Genomic DNA, 21,084 nt, shown 5'->3' with positions numbered 1-21,084 from the left:
TGTCTCATAGCCCCGTCACCACCCGAGCTCAACGTCCGACTGACATAGCACCGCTCGGTATTTCGGGTGCACCAGCTGCTCGCGGGCTTGCCTCCCGACAAGATAGCTGCTCTGAGTGAGGAGGGAAGACTCCTCCAGCTTTCCTTAAGGGTCTTTTTTTCATTTAAATACATTGTGCAGGCTTGATCCTGATTTGCACTGTATGTGTCTATTGATACAAAAAGTGTGGCTCGGTCCCGCCCCAGGATTTGACTGACAGCAGCAGGAGCCAATGAGTCCAGTGAGGATGGAGAGAGAGAGAGAGAGAGAGAAAGAGAGAAAGAGAGAGAGAGACAGAGAGAGAGCAGTGCCGCTGCTCTCAGGCACAGCGCTGGCTCAAGATCAGGCTAAGGTAAGTATTTAAGGGGGTCGCAGGGTGGAAACTGCATCAAAAAGGTTTTTTACCTTAATGCAGAGCATGTAAGGTAAAAAAGAACCTTTAGCCATTACAAACACTTTAAAGTATTTATATCTCAAAGGAAAATAGTTTGAGAAACTTGTAAAAATCCTCCTTAGACTGAATGCCAACTTTAAAATAAATCATTGCAGAATTACAGTGTTCTTGTGTTCTTAAAATAAAAAAAAAAAGAAATTAGATAGTTTTTTACCTTAATTTCCATATACGGTGGATCCTTTTCCAGAGCTGCTTTATCTTGAGCAAGCTTTGCCCTTTGCTCTTCAATAAAATATTCAAAATCGTCCCCCATTGTGGAGATATTTCTAATAAAGTAAACAAGATAGTGATCAGTCATCAAAAATAGGACAAGAGAAACTAAATTACTGTCTTGCTTCGTCTACTTATTGACTAGTCTGTACTTAAGAGTTATAAAGTCAGAAGCTTTTTTTATCCTAATCCATTCTATGCATTAAGATAAAACCATTCTGTGTGTGGCAGCCCCCCCCCCCCCAGCCCCCTCGAATACTTACCTGAGCCCCATCTCTCTCCAGCGATGTCCACGAGTCCCTCGGCTGCCCGGGACACTCCCTCCTGATTGGCTGTGGCACAGCCGTGGCGCCATTGGCTCCCATGGCTGTCAATCAAAGTCAGTTAGCCAATCAGGGGAGAGAGGGGGCTGGGAAGAACGGCAGCTCCGTGTCTGAATGGACACACAGAGCTGCAGCTCAGCTCTGGTGCCCCCATAGCAAGCGGCTTGCTGTGGGGGCACTCGATAGGAGGGAGGGGCCAGGAGCAGGAATGAGGGACCCGAGAAGAGGAGATCCGGGCTGCTCTATGCAAAACCAACTACACAGAGGAGGTAAGTATAACATGTTTGAATTAACCACTTAAGGACCGCCCGCTGCAGATTTACTGCGGCAGGCTGGCCCTCCTGCGTAAACTGACCATGCGCTACATCAGTCGCACGCCTGCAGCTAGGGGGCAGCGGGAAATCCACGGGGCCGGCAGCTCCGATTGCCGTCAGACTACCGCGATCATTACCCCCTGAGAGAGGACGGTCAGCTGTTGTAAACACAGCTGACCGTTTTTCTCTCTGGAATGATCACAGAGCGCCTTCTATATAGGATCACAGGTCTCTGTGATCATTTCACAAGCCCAATGCCCATACAGTTAGAAACACTCCCCTAGGCTTACATTTAACCCCTTGATCACCCACTGTCTTAACCCCTTCCCTGACAGTGTCATTATTACAGTAACAGTGCATATTTTTAGCACTGATTACTGTAGTAATGTCACTGGTCCCCCCAAAAGTATAAAAAATGTCAGGGGTCCGATCTGTCCGCCGCAATGTCACAGTCCCGCTAAAAATCGCAGATCGCTGCCAATCAAACCAATCAAAATATGCTTATTGCAATTTTTTTTTACCAAAAATATATAGCAGAAAACAAATTGGCCTAAAATGTTAAAAAATGTAGATTTTTAAATTTTTTGGGGAATGTTATATAGCAGAATATGAAAAAAAAAAAATTTTTTCAGAATTGTCGCTCTTTTTTTGTTTATAGTGCGCAAAAAATAAAATTTGCAGAGGTAATCAAATACCACCAAAAGAAAGCTCTACTTGTGGGAAGAAAAGGACATTCATTTTATTTGGGTACAGCGCCGCACAACTGCGCAATTGTCCGTTAAAATAAATAAATAAATAAATAAATGAGCCTTTACAATCACTTTAATTGGTGTTTTTATAATGTCCAGTGTGCATGAGGCCTTATACTCAATAGAAACTTGGGCAGTGATAAAAAGGTCTAAACCTTCCCCATTCTATTAAGTGTGTCAAGCGCAGCCTATAGAAAATACATGGAAATTTAATACCCGTATTTATCGACGTATAACACGCACTTTTTTCCTCCTAAAAATGGAGGAAAAAGTAGCAGTGCGTGTTATCCGCCGATATTAAAAAAAAAAAAAAAAAGGCCAGGAAGCATCGCCGAGAGCAGAAGGGGCGGGCTGGGCCGAGGAGAAGGAAGGACGAGCTGTCATAAGAGCAGAAGGGGGCGGGCCGAGGAGAAGGGAGAATGAGCAAGCGCAGTCATCCGAAGTCCCGCCTATGACAGACGTCACACGTCTCGGCAGAGGAGGCGGGACTTCCGATGACTGCGCTCGCTCGTCCTTCCTTCTCCTCGGCCCGGCCCGCCCCTTCTGCTCTCGGCGCTGCTTCCCGCCCTTTTTTAAAACAGATTCGGACATTTCCAATGGCGCTTCCGAGGCTGCATATTTGGACACTGCGCTTGCGAGGCTCCATATATTGACACTGCTGATGGGCTGCATATATTGACACTGCTGATGGGCTGCATATATTGACACTGCTGATGGGCTGCATATATTGACACTGCTGGTGAGGCTGCATATATGGACACTGCTGATGAGGCTGCATATATTGACACTGCTGATGAGGCTGCATATATGGACACTGCTGATGGGCTGCATATATTGACACTGCTGATGGGCTGCATATATTGACACTGCTGGTGAGGCTGCATATATGGACACTGCTGATGAGGCTGCATATATTGACACTGCTGATGAGGCTGCATATATTGACACTGCTGATGAGGCTGCATATATGGACACTGCTGATGAGGCTGCATATATGGACACTGCGGATGAGGCTGCATATATTGACACTGCTGATGAGGCTGCATATATTGACACTGCTGATGAGGCTGCATATATGGACACTGCTGATGAGGCTGCATATATGGACACTGCGGATGAGGCTGCATATATTGACACTGCTGATGAGGCGGCATATATGGACACTGCTGATGAGGCGGCATATATGGACACTGCTGATGAGGCGGCATATATGGACACTGCTGATGAGGCGGCATATATGGACACTGCTGATGAGGATGCATATATTGACACTGCTGATGAGGCTGCATATATGGACACTGCTGATGAGGCTGCATATATGGACACTGCTGATGAGGCTGCATATATGGACACTGCTGATGAGGCTGCATATATGGACACTGCTGATGAGGCTGCATATATGGACACTGCTGATGAGGCTGCATATATGGACACTACTGATGAGGCTGCATATATGGACACTGCTGATGAGGATGCATTAATGGGCACTGGTGAGATGTCATTTGATTTTAAAAAAAAAATGTTCTGAGTTCAAAGCTGTTTATTTTAAATTTAAGCTTTTTTTCCTGAAATTTCTCTCCAAATATTGAGGTGCGTGTTATACGGCGGCGCGTGTTATACGCCGATAAATACGGTATATAAAAAGAAAAATTAACTTGAGCACCACAATGAGTCCCCCCCCCCCCCCCCCCTGAAAACACAGTTATGAAGCAAACTGGAAAAAAACACACCTTACTCTTACCATAAAAAGGATTTTTTTAACCTGTTTATAAGTGTTTATTTATAAAGTGTATTTTTAAAGGGCAAAAATTGTGGTGTACATGTCCATTCCTCAGTTCTCTTTTTAAACAAATGGGATCTAGAGATTGTCTCTTCCAAGCAAAATCAGGGCAGGTGGATCTCTATGACTAGGCCCCGGTGGGGGCGAAATGCGTCAGCAGGCATGGCCAGTGGAGCAGCATTGTCTGAGGCCATCACAATTATTAACATGCATCGGATTGGGTGAGCGGCGTCGTACACTTTTACACTGGCCTTTCTTGATAAATGAAAACTGACGTCAGCCCCCCCCAGCGGGGAAATACTGTACATTACACCTCAAGCTTTGAGTGGCGCTACAAGGTTCTAAAAACATTGTTGCTTGTTATGATCTTCTGCTCTGTACATACTGAGACATGAAATTTCAAGAATGTTGGGAGTTCTGTAATGATATGAGCAGCCCCAATGTTCCAATAAGGGAAACAGTACTGGGAGAAGCAAACAGCCAGTAACATGAGAAGCATTATAGACGGTGTCTCCCAATGATGGCAGATGTGTCTTCTTTTTGAGAGTAGTGGTGCCCATGTCCATTTTTTTTATTTCTTTTTTATATATCATGTTTGTATTAGTGGTGGCACCTGTCCTGGTTTTGCTGAGAAGAGACTGACATTTACAATCTCAAGATCTCCTACTTTTCATAATTTATTGAAAAAATTGGATTTTTGACTTACCGTAAAATCCATTTCTCCGATGTTCATTGACGGACACAGCTCCTGATCTTCTTTACCATTGGGTTATACTGACCCTACAGGAGTAGGACACTAGGCAAAAAAAAAGCTTGACTACGCCTATGAGCAGTCCCAGGGGGTGTACTTCCACTCTCAGCTATAGGCACTTAGTTTTGTTACAAGCAATGTCAGAAGAAATCCAACTCCACAGAGGGGTGGTTGCTGTGTCCATCAATGAACATCAGAGAAATGGATTTGATGGCAAGTCAAAAATCCCATTTTCTCTTTCGTTCATTGACGGACACAGCTCCTGATCTTCTTAACCATTGGGACGTCCCAAAGCAGTGTTAACATGAGGGGTGGGAACAGCAGAACAAATTCACAAGGCTAAACCATAGCCAACCAGGTAACAGGAGGCTCAACCAAAAACTGGAGCTCACCTTGAAAAAGAAAAAAATAATACACCCTCAAAGAGGACCAAGTCCTCTAAACAACAGCCTGCAAAACTTTGCGGCCAAAGGAAGCATCCACAGATGCCAACACATCCACTTATAAAATTTTGTGAAAGCGTGCACAGACGACCAGGTAGCCGCCTTTCAAACCTGCGGCACCGACGCCTGATGACGGAAAGCCTAGGAGGCACCAAGTACCCGAGTCGAGAACGCCTTAACAGGGAAAGGAGAAAACCTGACCCTTTATTGAATAGGTCTAAATCACCATCTCTTACATAGTTACATAGTTAGTGAGGTTGAAAAAAAGACATCAGATCTCTCTGATCCACCTGGAAAATGGTCGCAGAAGAAGCGGTCAACCCCTTCCATTTGTGCATCCATGAGCACAGTTTGGGACACAGGGAAGGCAACACAATGTCTTTATCATTCAAATGGAAATCAGAGACGACCTTTGGAAGGAAAGAAGAACAGGAGTGAAGAACCACCTTTTCACTGTGAACCAAGGAAGGAGAACGACAAGACAATGCCGCCAGTTTTGATACTCTGTGCGCAAAAAGGGCCACCTCCAGGGACAGCGTAAGGAGGGGAATCTCCCTAAGATTTTCAAAGGGAGGTTTCTGAAGGACTGACAGCACCAAAATGAGGTCCCAAGGCAGCAATAAAGACCGAACTGGAGGAACCAAAAATTTGTACTGCCCGGAAAAAAGGTACACTCCAAGGAGAGTGTGGCCAAGGGTCGTTGAAAGAAAGAAGACTACCAAGGCTGACACCAGGCCCTTGATGGTACTCATGGCCAGGAGCTGCTCAACACCCCATTGGAAGAAGGTCAAGATCCGAGCCACCGAGAAGATGAACCCCAAGGGACTCGCACCTGGTGATGTACGTCTCCCATGTACGATGGTAGATCTACCTAGAAGTAGATTACCTAGCTTTTAACAGCGTAGGAAACATCAAAACAGACAAACCTCTATCCTACAGCACCCAGTCTTCAACAGCCAAGCTGTTGAAACCAGCGACTTTAAAGCAGGATGGAGATTGGCCCTTGGGACAGCAGATCCTCCCTGAGAGGAAAGACTGACGAGGCCAGTCCAGGGCAACTAAGATGACCGGAATCCCTTCTGCCTCGATCCTGCGCAGAAGTCGTGGCAGAAGTTTGAGAGAAGGGAAGGCGTAAATCAGATGATACTGACCCCACGGGCCACCAGCATGTCTGTGGCATTCGCCAGAGGATCCCGAGACCATGCCACCAACCTCTGTACCTTCCCGTTGAGCCGATAAGCCAACAGGTCTACCTCGGGAGTACCCCACGGGAGACACAACTGATGAAAAACCTCCAGATGACGTGACCATTCCCCCTGGTCCAACGCCTGTTGATGTAGGCAAACCGCCTCACCCCTTGAATGTGTACTGCGGAGAGGGCTGGAACTAAACATTCTGCCCACCATAGAATTCCGGCTACCACCAGAGCCGCCATGACACATCTTGTGCTCCCCTGGTGATCGGCATAAGCCACAGCCGTTGCATTGTCCAATTGAAATCACACCGGACACCCATCCAAGGATCCAGACAAAGTCTAATCGCTTAGTTTCAGTACATTGATCGGCAGGCGGACTCTTCCATTGTCCAGACCCCCTGGGCAGAATTTTTGCCGAGAATGCCTCCCCACCCGGACAGGCTGGCAGCCATAGGAAGACTGTCCAATACAAGGGGAGACAGGATTTACCCTGTTGGAGCACCGGAGAAAGAAACCACCAGATCGGGAACCCTCTCGTTCCCCGACTCAGCCATATCAGATCGGCCAGAGACTGTAGATTCTTGTCCCATTTGACCAGAATCTCCCTGCAGGGACCTCGTCCTGCATGCAAGTCTGGAGGGAGGGTCTAACGGACAACAAAAGATGAATTGCAGCCTGCAATTTCTGGAGCATGGCCAGAGGAAGAAGCACTCTGGCTAAGGCCAAATCCAGAGTCAGACCCAGAGTCCAGTTTTGTGGAAGGAACCAGAGCAGACTTCTGAAAATTTAGAATCCAGTCGATCTCCCTTAGAATTCGTATAGCGATCTCTAAGTTGTCCACTAGAGCCGTAGGGGACTCTGCTCACAGAAGAAGGTCATCCAAGTAGCCCAGTACCGCAATCCCCCGCTGACGTAACAATACCAGCAATGAGTCCAACACATACGCGAAGACCCGGGGGATGGAGGCGAGACCCAAGGCCAACGCCACAACTGGTAATACTCCTCTCCTGCAGCAAAACGGAGGAAGCGCTGGAGTCGGGCACACATTGGAATGTGCAGGGAAGCATCCTTGATGAAGACAGAGCAAGGAAGTCCCCCTAAGGAAGGGGATGGCACCTCATGCAAATGGACTCCATTCTGAACTCCCGTACCCGCATAAAGCAGTTCAGAGCCTTAAGGTCCATAATTGGACGAACCTAGCTCTCTCTTTCGGAGGGCAAGAACAAAAATTCCGACTTGTCAATCGGACAGTAGCACTGTGTGGACCCATTGGATGTTCTCCAAGAAGGACCACGGGCCCGGAAACCAGCGAAAACGCCCCCCCCCCCCCCACGCACGGTGAAGGCAGACCTCCAGGCTGAAGATGCCTTGTCTGCGGGTCCAGAAAAAAATCCCGCTCTCGTCAAGCCAGGCCAGGGCTGCTTGGAACCTCCCTAGGAGGACTTAAAACTTCTTTTGAGCTGATAAAGCTTGGCCATGTCTGCTACGAGGAGCTATTTCCATTCCTGTGGAAGAAAAGTACCCTTACCCCCTGTGAGACTTTCAAAAGATGTCACCCAGGGCAATCCCAAACAGGCGATCGCCATGAAGGAGGAAGGCAGTCAGAGCTTCTTAGGAGGCTGGTCCGCAGTCCAACACTTAAGCCAGAAAGCAGGGGAGCCACAGCCAAAGAGGCATCACAGACCAGCTGCCGCCCCTGGACCAACTGATCTGCTAACTTAGTCAAGGTAGGGGAACCTTTTTGCCCTCTAGGTCAGCCTTTCTAAACCTTTTCAACACAGAGGAACCCGTGAAATAAATTTCCTGCTAAAAATTAAAAAGCTACAACTCATGACACATTAGTGTGACAGTCAGGGGAAAGAATGCTCCTTACTCTTGTCATATTTGGGAAGAATTACCCCCTTACAGATAGCTAAAAGGAACAATGGTTGTCATTGGAAACTTATCAGAGAGGTAGAAATTGCCCATTGCTCAAGGAACCCTTAGCAACCTCAGGAGGAATCCTAGTTGAGAAACCCTGCTCTAGGTCATGGTGCAAAACTTAACCCACTCAGTCAGTGTTTGTGACACCAGGGCAATGGCCAGTACTGGCCTGAGCGCCGAGCCAGCAGTAAAGAATATATTGCAGGCCACAGCCTCCAACTTCCTGTCACCTAGATCCTTAAGATACCAGAATCATGGTTGCCCTATTCAACCTGGGTACAGGGGGGTCACCCACTGGTGGAACAGTCCATTTCTGGAGTAGCGACTCTGCAAGGGGTACCTCACAGAAAGGTGTTTACGAACCACAAGGGAACATTTTGTACGCTCCAATTAAATCCAGACATATTAATCGAAATTGAAGGGAGAAAGCATCACTTGCCGTGCGAGACGGCTAGAGAATGTCAAAAAAGGGGAACGGCAACCTACGCAGCCGCCTCAGCTACACCCTCCATCTGCAAAGTCTCCCGCATGGATTGTAATCAGTGCGCAACCAGCATCTTCTCAAACGCACCTACAGCTGAGGAGGGAATATCCTCACTATCTGACAAGTCAGGGACTTGGACTAATCCAGCAGCGTGGGCACATCTGCTGCGACGGAGCCAGAATCCAGATCTAGCAACTGATGAGGCAGGGGAGGGTAAGAGGGCGCTCCCGGGAAACACAAAAAAGAACCTGAGGGGGCCACCATTGAGGCCCCACACAGAAAATCGCCAACTAAGGCCCCGCATAGGGGGCACCGATGGCTGACGCCCCTCCAAGGCCCGCAGAGGACCCGCCACCATCATCTTACTGATGCAGGTAGTCCCGCAAGCAGAAAATCCCCTAGGGCCAAACAGCACCACTGGGAAGGGTAGCTTCCCCTCCAGAAGGAGGGGCCCATCTCTACAAGCGGCGGCCTAAATTTATGAACGCCCCGCCGCAAGTTCACGGATCCGAAGGAAAGAAGGGACCGGCCGAGGCAGCTGAGGGGAGGGTGGATGCCTGGGCTGAAATCGGTGGCTTCAGCCGCTCGCACTAGAGCCACCTCACGGAGCTCCTGGCTAGTAGGCCTCAAGCCAGGGTTTGGAGGTGAACCCAGAGGGAACGACCCCCCCCCCCCACGGAGTACCCGCGCCCCACTCACAATCCGGGAAGGTCTGCCAATGTAAACAAGGCAGACTGCTGTTCCATTCGGGAAGGAGGAAGGGAACCATCTACTTACCAGTCCGGCGTGCATGCGGGTAACACTCCCAAGTAAGAACCTCCTCGCCACCGAATTGGGGGGCTGTCAGCCAGTGTAACACTGTGACCCGGACTATCGGCGCCCGGTCATATGTTTCCCCCGCGAGACGTTTAACTCGCTGGCCGCCCTGGTCCAGGTTGGGGCCTGTCGCGGCCGACCCAGCGAGGCGCTCTGGTCTGCACACGCTCGCTGGTCGGACTGGGGTGACCAATGGATTTTTTTCAAAATATCCAGCCCGTCGTCCAGTCTGGCAGTTGATTGTAGATTCTCACAAGAAATATAGAAAAAAATCAAATTGAAAGGGGAAAAAATTCCCAGGACCAAGATCCCTTCTCCTGACTAGGCAGAAAGGGCAGTGCCTATAGCTGAGAGTTGGAGTATACCCCCTGAGACTGCCTATAGGGGTAGTCAAGCTTTTTTTCTCCCTAGTGTCCTACTCCTGTAGGGGGTAGTATAACCCAATGGTTAAGAAGATCAGGAGCTGTGTCCGTCAATGAACGAAAGAGAAACATAGGTTTTCCTACCTCATGGTAATGTCAAACCGCAGGATATAATTAAAGTGCGGAATACATATGCAACCTTCTCAGCATCTTAGATGCTCTGTTCTACAATCTACACATACAATTGGCTGCAGTGCAGATTTTGTTGTTCATGTGCCACTAAACCAACAACAGTAAAATCAGTGTGTATATGCATTGTGTGATCTTGTCTTCTCTCATCCTCCCCTTCTTTACCTGCACATGCTCAATTTGATGTGCATTGCTGGAGAATTTTTTTTTTTGGGAGAGTGCATGTGATCAGCACAAGGACAATCAGCACTGTCCAGACAGAGGGTCAGGGAAGAATGAAAACTCCTCCTACAAGTTTTAAGCAGACAGTGATACAAGTCACAGGTCTGCTATATACTGCTGATGAGAAAAGGTATTTAGCCGTTTATATTTACTAAAACTATTGCACTATCGGTGTTCTGTGTACTGTTGGAGACCAGATATAGTGAAAGGGTTTAGTAGCACTTTAAATATCTGTGATTATTTAAAGGATCAGAAACTGATATTCTGCTGAATCATCCATAAACGGTAGTTGCCCATTCTGGTCAGGCTAGATGACACACATGTCTATGGGTACCTGGAGAAGCTGCTGACATCAGTATCAGATCTAAGAAATTATTAATCATACATATAATGGGCCTGAGGCAAGATTTCTTGGTTATCTTAACCACTTCCATACAGAGCAGTTAGACCCCCTTCCTTCCCAGACCAATTTTCAGCTTTCAGCACTCTCACACTTTGAATGACAATTGCTCAGTCATGCTACACTGTAACCAAACAAAATTTTTATCATTTTTTTCACACAAATAGAGCTTTCTTTTGGTGGTATTTGATCACAACTGGGGTTTTTTTTTTTTTCGTGATATAAGCAAGAAAAGAGCAAATATTTTGAAAAAAAAAACAACACTTTTTTTTAGTTTCTATTATAAAATTTTGCAAAAAATTAATTTTTCTTCATACATTTGGGCCAAAATTTATACTGCTACATATCTCTGGTAAAATTAACCCAAATTAGTGTATATTATTTAGTCTGTGTGAAAGTTATTTAGTCTAGAAGCTATGGTACCAATTGCTGAAAATTGATCACACCAGATGTACTGACCGCCTATCTCCTTTCTTGAGGCCCTGAAATGTCAGGACAGTACAAATACCCCCCAAATGACCCCTTTTTGTAAAGTAGACAGTCCAAGATATTTAGTAAGAGGCATGGTGAGTTTTTTGAAGTTCTAATTTTTTCCCACAATTCTTAGGAAAATGAAGAAAACATTTTTTTTTTCCTTTTTTTCCCATAAAGATGTCAATTTATAAGCCATTTCTAACACATAGCATGTACACAGCAAAAATGACACCCCGAAATACATTCAACTACTCCTTCTGAGTATGGTGATACCACATGTGTGAGACTTTTACACAGCCTGGCCACAAAAGGAGGCTTCACGTCCAAGTAGCACCTTCAGGCGTTCTAGGAGCATAAATACACATAAAACTTTCTTACTACCTATCACACTTTTGAAGGCCCTAGAGCACCAATACAATGGAAAAGTCCACAAAATGACCCCATTTTGGAAAGCAAACACTCCAACGTATATTCTATAAGGCATTATGGGTCGTTTGAACATGTCATTTTTTTCCACAAGTTTTTGGAAAATGTGGGAAAAAAATACAAATTTTTTTTTTTTTTACACAAAGTTGTCAATTTATAGGATATTCTTAACACATAGCATGTACACAGCAAAAATGACACCCAAAAATACATTCTGCCACTCCTCCTGAGTATGGCAATACCACATGTGTGAAACTTTTTCACAGCCTAACCATATAGAGGGACCCAACATTCAAGGAGCACCATCATGCATCCTAGCCACTTGCCTAGGCCTATTTTTGACATTTGGTGTTTACAAGCTAAAATCAGTTGTTTTTGCTAGAAAACTACTTAGAACCCCCAAACATTATTTATTTATTTTTAGCAGAGACCCTAGAGAATAAAATAGAGATTATTGCAATATTTTTTATCACACCGTATTTGCGCAGCGGTCATCCAAACGCAATTTTTTGTGGGGAAAAATCACTTTTTTTAATGAAAAAATAAGAAACCAGTAAAGTTAGCCCAATTTTTTTCCATAATGTGAAAGATAATAATACGCCGAGTAAATAGATACCCAACATGTCATGCTTCAAAATTGCGCACGCTCACGGAATGGCGACAAACTTTGGTACTTAAAAATCCCCATAGGCAACAATTTAAATATTTCTACAGGTTGCTATCTTAGAGTTACAGAGGAGGTCTAAGGCTCAAATTATTGCTCTTGCTCTAACGATCGCGGCGATACCTCACATGTGTGGTTTGAACACCGTTTACATATGTGGGCGGGGGTTTCCGTATGCGTTCGCTTCTGCGCGCGAGCTCACTGGGACAGGGCGCTTTAATTTTTTTTTTTTTTTTTTTTACTATTTATTTGATTTATTATTTTTTATTTTTACACAGTTTAAAAAAAAAAAAAAAATTGATCATTTTTATTTCTATTACAAGGAATGTAAACATTCCTTGTAATAGAAATAGGCACAACAGGACCTCTTTTTTGTGAGATCTGGGGTCAAAAAGTCCTCAGATATCACAAGTACACTAAAAGATAGAAAAAAAATAAATAAATAAAAAAAATTATATAAAATGAAAAAAAAAAAAAAAAGGGACCTTTAAACCGGTTGCTAGGCAACGACATTTGCCGTAGCTCCAGTCCTCCAAGACCATAGAGTCGAGTGAGGGCATGCTTGCCCTCACTCGACATCCTGTCTGTGAAGATCCGGGACCGGATCGTTTTCCCCGCTGCCAGCGGGTCAGGTAAGCGGGGAAAAGGACCGGAACGCGGCGGGAGGGGGCACCTCTTCCGCCATCCCGGAAGGGTGATCCCACGGCGAATCCGCTACTGGGACCACCCTTATCGGAAAGCCAAGCGTCCACCGTTTAAAAAAATACCAGGGTTATGGCAGCTATCTGCTGCCATAACACCGGTATTTAGGTTTAAACAGAGGACATATATAAACCTTTTTGGACTTGGACATGGTGGCTGTATGAAGGGTGACAGGTACTCGGGTACTCCGATGACGGGTACTCTGATGACGGGTACTCCGGTGACAGATACTCAAAGTACCCGAGTACCCGTCATCAGAGTACCCGAGTACCCGTCATCAGAGTACCCGAGTACCCGTCATCAGAGTACCCGAGTACCCGTCATCAGAGTACCCGAGTACCCGTCATCAGAGTACCCGAGTACCTGTCATCAGAGTACCCGTCATCAGAGTACCCGAGTACCCGTCACCAGCCCATCAGAGTACCCGAGTACCTGTCACCAGCCCATCAGGTACTCTGATGACAGGTACTCGGGTACTCTGATGGGCTGGTTACAGGTATTCGGGTACTCTGATGACAGGTACTCGGGTACTCCGATGACAGGTACTCTGATGACAGGTACTCCGGTGACAGGTACTCAAAGTACCCGAGTACCTGTCATCAGAGTACCCGAGTACCTGTCATCAGAGTACCCGTCATCAGAGTACCCGAGTACCCGTCATCAGAGTACCCGAGTACCCGTCATCAGAGTACCCAAGTACCCGTCATCGGAGTACCCGAGTACCTGTCATCAGAGTACCCGAGTACCTGTCATCAGAGTACCCGAGTACCTGTCATCAGAGTACCCGAGTACCTGTCATCAGAGTACCCGTCATCAGAGTACCCGAGTACCCGTCACCAGCCCATCAGAGTACCCGAGTACCTGTCACCAGCCCATCAGGTACTCTGATGACAGGTACTCAGGTACTCTGATGGGCTGGTTACAGGTATTCGGGTACTCTGATGACAGGTACTCGGGTACTCCGATGACAGGTACTCTGATGACAGGTACTCCGGTGACAGGTACTCAAAGTACCCGAGTACCTGTCATCAGAGTACCCGAGTACCTGTCATCAGAGTACCCGTCATCAGAGTACCCGTCATCAGAGTACCCGAGTACCCGTCATCAGAGTACATGAGTACCCGTCATCAGAGTACCCGAGTACCCGTCATCAGAGTACCCAAGTACCCGTCATCAGAGTACCCAAGTACCCGTCATCAGAGTACCCGAGTACCTGTCATCAAAGTACCCGAGTACCTGTCATCCGAGTACCCGTCACCAGCCCATCAGAGTACCCGAGTACCTGTCACCAGCCCATCAGGTACTCTGATGACAGGTACTCGGGTACTCTGATGGGCTGGTTACAGGTATTCGGGTACTCTGATGACAGGTACTCGGGTACTCCGATGACAGGTACTCTGATGACAGGTACTCCGGTGACAGGTACTCAAATTACCCGAGTACCTGTCATCAGAGTACCCGAGTACCTGTCATCAGAGTACCCGTCATCAGAGTACCCGAGTACCCGTCATCAGAGTAGCCGAGTACCTGTCACCAGCCCATCAGAGTACCCGAGTACCTGTCACCAGCCCATCAGAGTACCCGAGTACCTGTCATCAGAGTACCTGATGGGCTGGTGACAGGTACTCGGGTACTTTGATGGGCTAGTGACAGGTACTTTGATGGGCTAGTGACAGGTGCTCTTTACTGGGGGGGGGGGCAATTAGTGTGTTTGGGGTGCACTGTAATTGGTAACTAGCTGTTACCACAATCTCCTCCTCACACAGGATCAGTGTGTGAGGAGGAGAACACGGTGACAGCTAGTTACCTGTTCTCTGTTGACATTTGTGACCGGCTGTGATTGGACACAGCCGTTCACGTGGTAAAAAGCCAATTTCATTGGCTCTTTACCTAGATCGGGGATTGGCTCTGTCCGAGGGATCGCATTGCATAGAGAACGAGCGGCTCGCGCTGGAGCCGCTCATGTGATCGGCTGTGATTGACACAGCCGATCACATGGTAAACAGCCAATTTCTATTGGCTGTTTACCTTGATCAGGGATGGGCTATGTCCGAGGGACGAGCCTCATCCGTGATCGCTGCGCTGCGCAACCCCGGGGGCGCGCAGTAGCAGCTAGAACGGGCGGACGTCATATGACGGCCGCCCGGAACGGTAAAGCCATCCTGCCGGCGTCATATTACAATACGCCGGTATGGATGTGGTTAAAGTGATTGTAAAGTCTCACTTTTTTTTTTTTTTTTTTATAAAAATAACAAACATGATGTACTTACCGCCTAATAACAAAAATGATATACTTACCTCCTATGTGCAGTGGATTTGCAAAGACCAGCCTGGATCCTCCTCTTCTTGGGTCCCTCTTCTGTGCTCCTGGCCCCTGCTTGCTATGGGGACACCCAAGCCGACTCACAGCTCCCTGTGTCCATTCAGACACGAAGCTGCGGCCCGTTCCCGCCCCCTTCCTCTCCTGATTGGCTGAATGCCTTTGACTGACAGCAGAGGGAGCCAATGGCGCCGCTGCTGTGTCTCAGCCAATCAGAAGGGAAAGTCTCAGATGGCCGAGACACCTCTGGACATTGCTGGAGAGAGATGGGCTCAGGTAAGTATTAGGGGGGCTGCTGCAAACAGAAGGCTTTTTATCTTAATGCATAGAATGCACTTTACAACTCCTTTAATGTAAAGTCAGTTATACAGAATCTGGAATACTGTTTATAGCAGTATCCCAGCAGAAAGCTGACTCCTCAGCACTGACATAAACTTGCCAAGCATAGAGTGCTTTATGGACAATTTTCTGTTGTCGGTCAGATTGTGCCTACATGTTCACTGCGTGGCCTCAAATCAAGACCACTGTGACTTCTGTGTCCCTCTAAAATGCATTATCATGGAGCCAGACTGTTTGTATTTACATTCTCACTCATTCTAGCTTACAAAAAAATGCATCAGGACCATTGAAAAGCAACAAAACTAGTAAGAGCCAGTTCACACCACATGCAGTCCAGTGCATTTTGTTTCTGCATCAAAAACACATGGATAGTAGGTTATATGGTTTCCAATGGCATAGGTCACACCAGTGCTTGCAGTTCCAAAGCATTCCAGTTCCAGAAAAAAAGTAAAACATGCTGCATTTTTCCTGCACTGTAAAAAATGCATGGGAATGCACTGGAACACACATGTCCTTATTTAAGTTTAAGAAAAAAGAGGGGGGGGGGATGCACTGGACTGCATTAAAAACGCACCAAACACGCATTCAGAAATGCAGTAGAAAAAAGGCGTCAAAAACGCGCATGCAGAAAAGTATACTGGAAGGCATCCGGACTGCGCATCTATGGAGTGAACTTGCCCTGATATTTTTTAAAAGAGTGAGGTTTAAAGTGATTGTAAAGTCTCTTTTTTTTATAATAAACATGTTATACTTACCTCCTCTGTTCCTGTAAAGGAGGATGGAAGATCGGGCCTTGAGACAGCAGATCCTCCCTGAGAGGAATTCTCCAAGGAGTATCGGCGACCAGCCTTATTAGGTCCACGTACCAAGACCGGGGAGACCAGTCTGGAGCCACCAGAATGACCTAAATGAATTCCACCTCTATCCTGCGCAGAAGCCGCGGCAAACGTTTTAATGGAGGAAATGCATAAATCAGTCGATACCGACCCCAAGGAGCCACCTGTGGCGTTGGCCAGAGGATCTCAAGACCTGACTACGAACCTCTAAACCTTCTTGTTGAGGTGAGAAGCAAACAGATCGACCTCGGGAGTCCCCCACCGTACACACAGACGATGAACATCACCGAGTGCAGGGACCACTCCCCTTGATCCAACACCTGACGCAACTCAGGTAATCCCCCTGCCAGTTTTCCACACCTGAAATGTGTACAGCAGAGAGGGCTAGAACAAAGCTTTCTGCCCAGGTCAGAAACTCAGCCACCTCCTTGGCTGCCAAGACACTCTTGGTGCCCCCCTGGTGATTGCTGTAAGCCACAGCCGTGGCGTTGTCTGATTGAATCCGAACCGGACAAGCTTGCAGAGTCGTCCAATGACGCAGACATAGCTTTATTGCACTGAGCTCCAAAAATGTATCTGAAGTCTTGACTGTTCCATCGTCCAGGTACCCGGGGCACAGAACTTCCCCAGCACCCCACCCCAGCCCAACAGGCTGGCGTTCGTGGTTACTACTGTCCAAAACAACGGAAGGGAGGACTTGCCCTGGTACAGAGCTGTAGACTGAATCCACCACAACAGAGCAGACTTTGTGTAGTGGCTCAACCGAATCATAGAATCGAAGGACTTTGGATCCTTGTTCAATTTGACCAGAATCTCCCTTTGCAACGGTCTTGTGTGGAACTGAGCAAAGGGGACTGCTTTGAAGGGTGATACCATCAGACTCAAGGCCCGCATGCAAACTCGCAGAGAGGACAGATTGTTGTCCAGGAACAACCGACTCACACCCTGCAACATTTGTAGCTTGTCTGAGGGGGGAGAAAAACCTTTGCCAAGACTGAATCCAAAGTCAAGCCCAGATACTCCAGTCTCAGGACAGGAGTCAGGGGGGATTTCTTGAAATTAATGTTCCAACCAAACTCTTGTAGAGTCCTGACAGTAATCTCCAAATGCCCCAACAAGGCTGAGTGAGTGTCCGCTCTCAACAGGAGATCGTCCAGGTACCCTAGTACCGCAATCCCCCACTGGCGTAACAATGCCAATACCGGAACTTGAACCCTGGTAAACACTCTGGGAGCGGAGGCGAGACCAAAGGGTAATGCCACAAATTGATAATGTTCCTCTGCTACTGCAAAGCGAAGAAACCACCACAGTCCTGCGTAACCCTGTTACAGCTAAGACCGAAGTCCCAGCAGGGCTAGGTTCTATTCCTAACACTAGGCAGAACAAACTGATTAATGATAGCAGAGTGTGAGGGGTTATGCCTGCAGGGACAGCCCCCATAGGTGTGGTTAAGCTTTTTGCCTGCCTAGTGCCTATTCCTGATGGGAGGAGCATAACCCTACTAGTAATGAAGATGGAGCTGCGTCTGTCAAAGAACGATAGAGAAAAAAAAAAGAGCCTTTACTACCACTTTGATGCCAATCCTGTGCCATTTTCTTCTACATTTTCACAGTGGCAGGGCCTTGCGCTGTCACAATACACACACACACACATATATATATATATATATATATATATATATATTACAAAAAAACTATGATTTTCTAACCAAGAAATCAAAAAAGAGGTTTGCTGCAACTACATTACCTATTTGACATGACCCATACAGTTAAATCATTTTTTAGTTGTGCACAGAAAGGCCTCACAAACTGTTCAAATGTTGCATTTTTATTTGTGAAAGCCATTAGCAATGTCAGATGAGTAAGCAATGCTGGCAATGGCCACTTTAAAGTAACAATGTTCACTATGCCAATGTAAGTCAACACATAAATATGATTCACCAATTGGAAACAAATCGGATACCAGCAACTATCTCATCTTATTAAATAAAATTAAATATTGAACATAACTATTAATACTGTGAGGATTGTCTGCGTGGGAGAGGGGGATATATGATAGCAAATGTTTCAGATTTTTGCTGATAATCCAGTTTAGAGCAGCAGACCAAACATTTTGTATTCCTGCCAGATGATCATTAAGCAGAGGTTGCTAGGATGTGGTAAATTCATGCATGGAACTAGCTGTTGGAGGTTTCTAGGCAATGAATGACAACAAAAGGATAAGCCTGCAGTAAACAACAAGCAGAGCCCTTGTGTGATCAGTTGAGGGCCAAGGGATCTTGAAAGCCGCCCTGCTTATCACACTTCTCTCCTTACTTCCAACAGCAGACAATGGAACAGCACCATACATTATATGAACTGCTTATCTGAGGTAACTCATCAAATATGTTGTTAAAAACCAACATTAGTAAATAAATTATTCAGAATACCTATTGTACAGTAATCCCTAACCACAAGCAGTTTTGTGTTTTACAATAGGTTTTCTATGCCACCAATATTACTGTTGAAAACTGTTTATGTTACTATGCAGCACCCAAATATGGTACTGTGAAAAGACCACACAGAAATGAAAAGGTTTCTTTCCTGCTCCTGTAATAAAGCCAATTTATTATACTGCAGAAAAGCACACATACAGTGGATATAAAAAGTCTACACACCCCTGTTAAAATGTCAGATTTCTGTGATGTAAAAAAAAAAAGACAAAGATAAATAATTTCAGAACTTTTTCCACCTTTATTGTGACCTATAAACTGTACAACTCAGTTGAACAACAAACTGAAATATTTTAGGTGAAGGGAAGTAAAAATAAAAAAATGTAATAATATGTTTGCATAAGTGTGCACACACTTCAACAAATACTTTGTTGAAGCACCTTTTGATTTTATTACAGCACTCAGTCTTTTGGGTATGATTCTATCAGCATGGCACATCTTGGCTTGGCAATATTTGCCCACTCTTCTTTGCAAAAACACTCCAAATCTTTCAGATTGCGAGGGCATCTCCTGTGCACAGTCCTCTTCAGATCACCCCACAGATTTTCAATCGTATTCAGGTCTGGGCTCTGGCTGGGTTATTCCAAAATTTTAATCTTCTTCTGGTGAAGCCATTCCTTTGTAGATTTGGATGTATGCTTTGGGTTGTTGTCATGCTCAAAGATGAAGTTCCTCTTCATGTTCAGCTTTCTAGCAGAAGCCTGAAGGCTTTTTGCCAATATTGACTGGTATTTGGAACTGTTCATAATTCCCTCTACCTTGACTAAGGTCCCTGTTCCAGCTGAAGAAAAACAGCCACAAAGCATGATGCTGCCACCACCATGCTTCACTGTGGGTATGGTGTTCTTTTGGTGATGAGCAATGTTGTTTTTGCGCCAAACATATCTTTTGGAATTATGGAAAAAAAGTTCAACCTTGGTTTCATCAGACCATAACACATTTTCCCACATGCTTCTGAGAGACTTCAGATGTGTTTTTGCTAAATTTGGCCAGGCTTGGATGTTTTTCTTCATAAGAAGAGGCTTCCGTCATGCAACAATGTCATCACAGAAACCTGACATTTTAACATTGGCGTGTAGACTTCTTTTTATTTCCATTGTATACAGTGCCTTGAAAAAGTATTAATACCTCTTGTAATTCTCCACATTTTATCATGTTACAACTAAATACGTAAATGTATTTTATTGTGATTTTATGTGATAGACCAACACAAAGCAGCATATAATTGTGAAGCGGAAGGAAAATTATAAATGGCTTTCAAATTTATTTACAAATAAATATCTAAAAAGTGTGGCATGCATTTGTATTTAGCCCCCTTTCCATTCACACTAGCGAGACTTGTCAGGCGTTGCCTGACAAGTCGCGGTCGGTCGCCTGCCATTGATTAGCACAGGACCCGTTCTAATAGGAGCGACACAAGTCGCTCCGACTTAGAAAAAGGGTCCTGTACTACTTTGGGGCGACCTTGAGGCGACTTGCATTGACTTCAATTATATGAAGTCCGTGCATGTCGCGCCGAGGTGCTGTGCACCGCGACTTCAGAGGTCGCCCCAGCAAGTCGTGTTGCCCCTGTCTGAATGGGCTCTTACTCCGATACCCCTAATTAAAATCTAGTAGAACCAATTGCCTTCAGAAGTCACCTAATTAGTAAATAGAGTCCACCTGTGCGTAATTTATCTCAGTATAAATACAGCTGTTCTGAGAAGCCCTCAGAGGTTTGTTAGAGAACCTTAGCGAATAAAAACAGCATCATGAAGGCCAGGGACACATCAGACAGGTCAGGGATAAAAGTTGTCGAGAAGTTTAAGGCAGGGTTAGGTTATAAAAAATATCCCAAGCTTCGAACATCTCAAAGAGCACTGTTCAATCCATCATCCTAAAATGAAAAGTGTATGGCACAGCTGCAAACATACCAAGACATGGCCGTCCACCTAAACTGACCGGCCAGGCAAGGAGAGCATTAATTAGAGAAGCAGCCTAGAGGCCCATGGTAACTCTGTAGGAGGTGCACAGATCCACAGCTCAGGTGGAAGAATCTGTCCACAGGACAACTATTAGTCTTGCACTTCACACTCTGGCTTTAGGAAGAGTGAAAGAAGAAAGCCATTGTTAAAAGAAAGTCATAGGAAGTTCCGGTTGCAGTTTGTGAGAAGCCATGTATGGGACACAACAAACATG

General features: G+C 45.9%; 1 protein-coding gene across 6 annotated transcripts in view; it reads right to left on the bottom strand.

Annotated features, from left to right (window-relative positions):
* The window catches only part of CSPP1 (centrosome and spindle pole associated protein 1), a 178,052-nt gene that overhangs the window by 137,353 nt on the left and 19,615 nt on the right, over positions 1-21,084 (bottom strand). For all 6 annotated transcript variants that reach the window (XM_082258429.1, XM_082258430.1, XM_082258431.1 and 3 more), the window contains exon 2: positions 648-759. In XM_082258429.1, coding sequence (XP_082114555.1) covers positions 648-746 — 99 coding nt within the window. In that variant the 5' untranslated portion in view covers positions 747-759. The remainder of the gene's footprint in view (positions 1-647; positions 760-21,084) is intronic.

The sequence above is a fragment of the Pelophylax lessonae genome (genome assembly GCF_965119305.1).
Source record: "Pelophylax lessonae genome assembly, chromosome: 5".
In the NCBI taxonomy this organism is placed as follows: Eukaryota; Metazoa; Chordata; class Amphibia; order Anura; family Ranidae; genus Pelophylax; species Pelophylax lessonae.
This window is presented reverse-complemented; position numbering and strand designations above follow the sequence as displayed.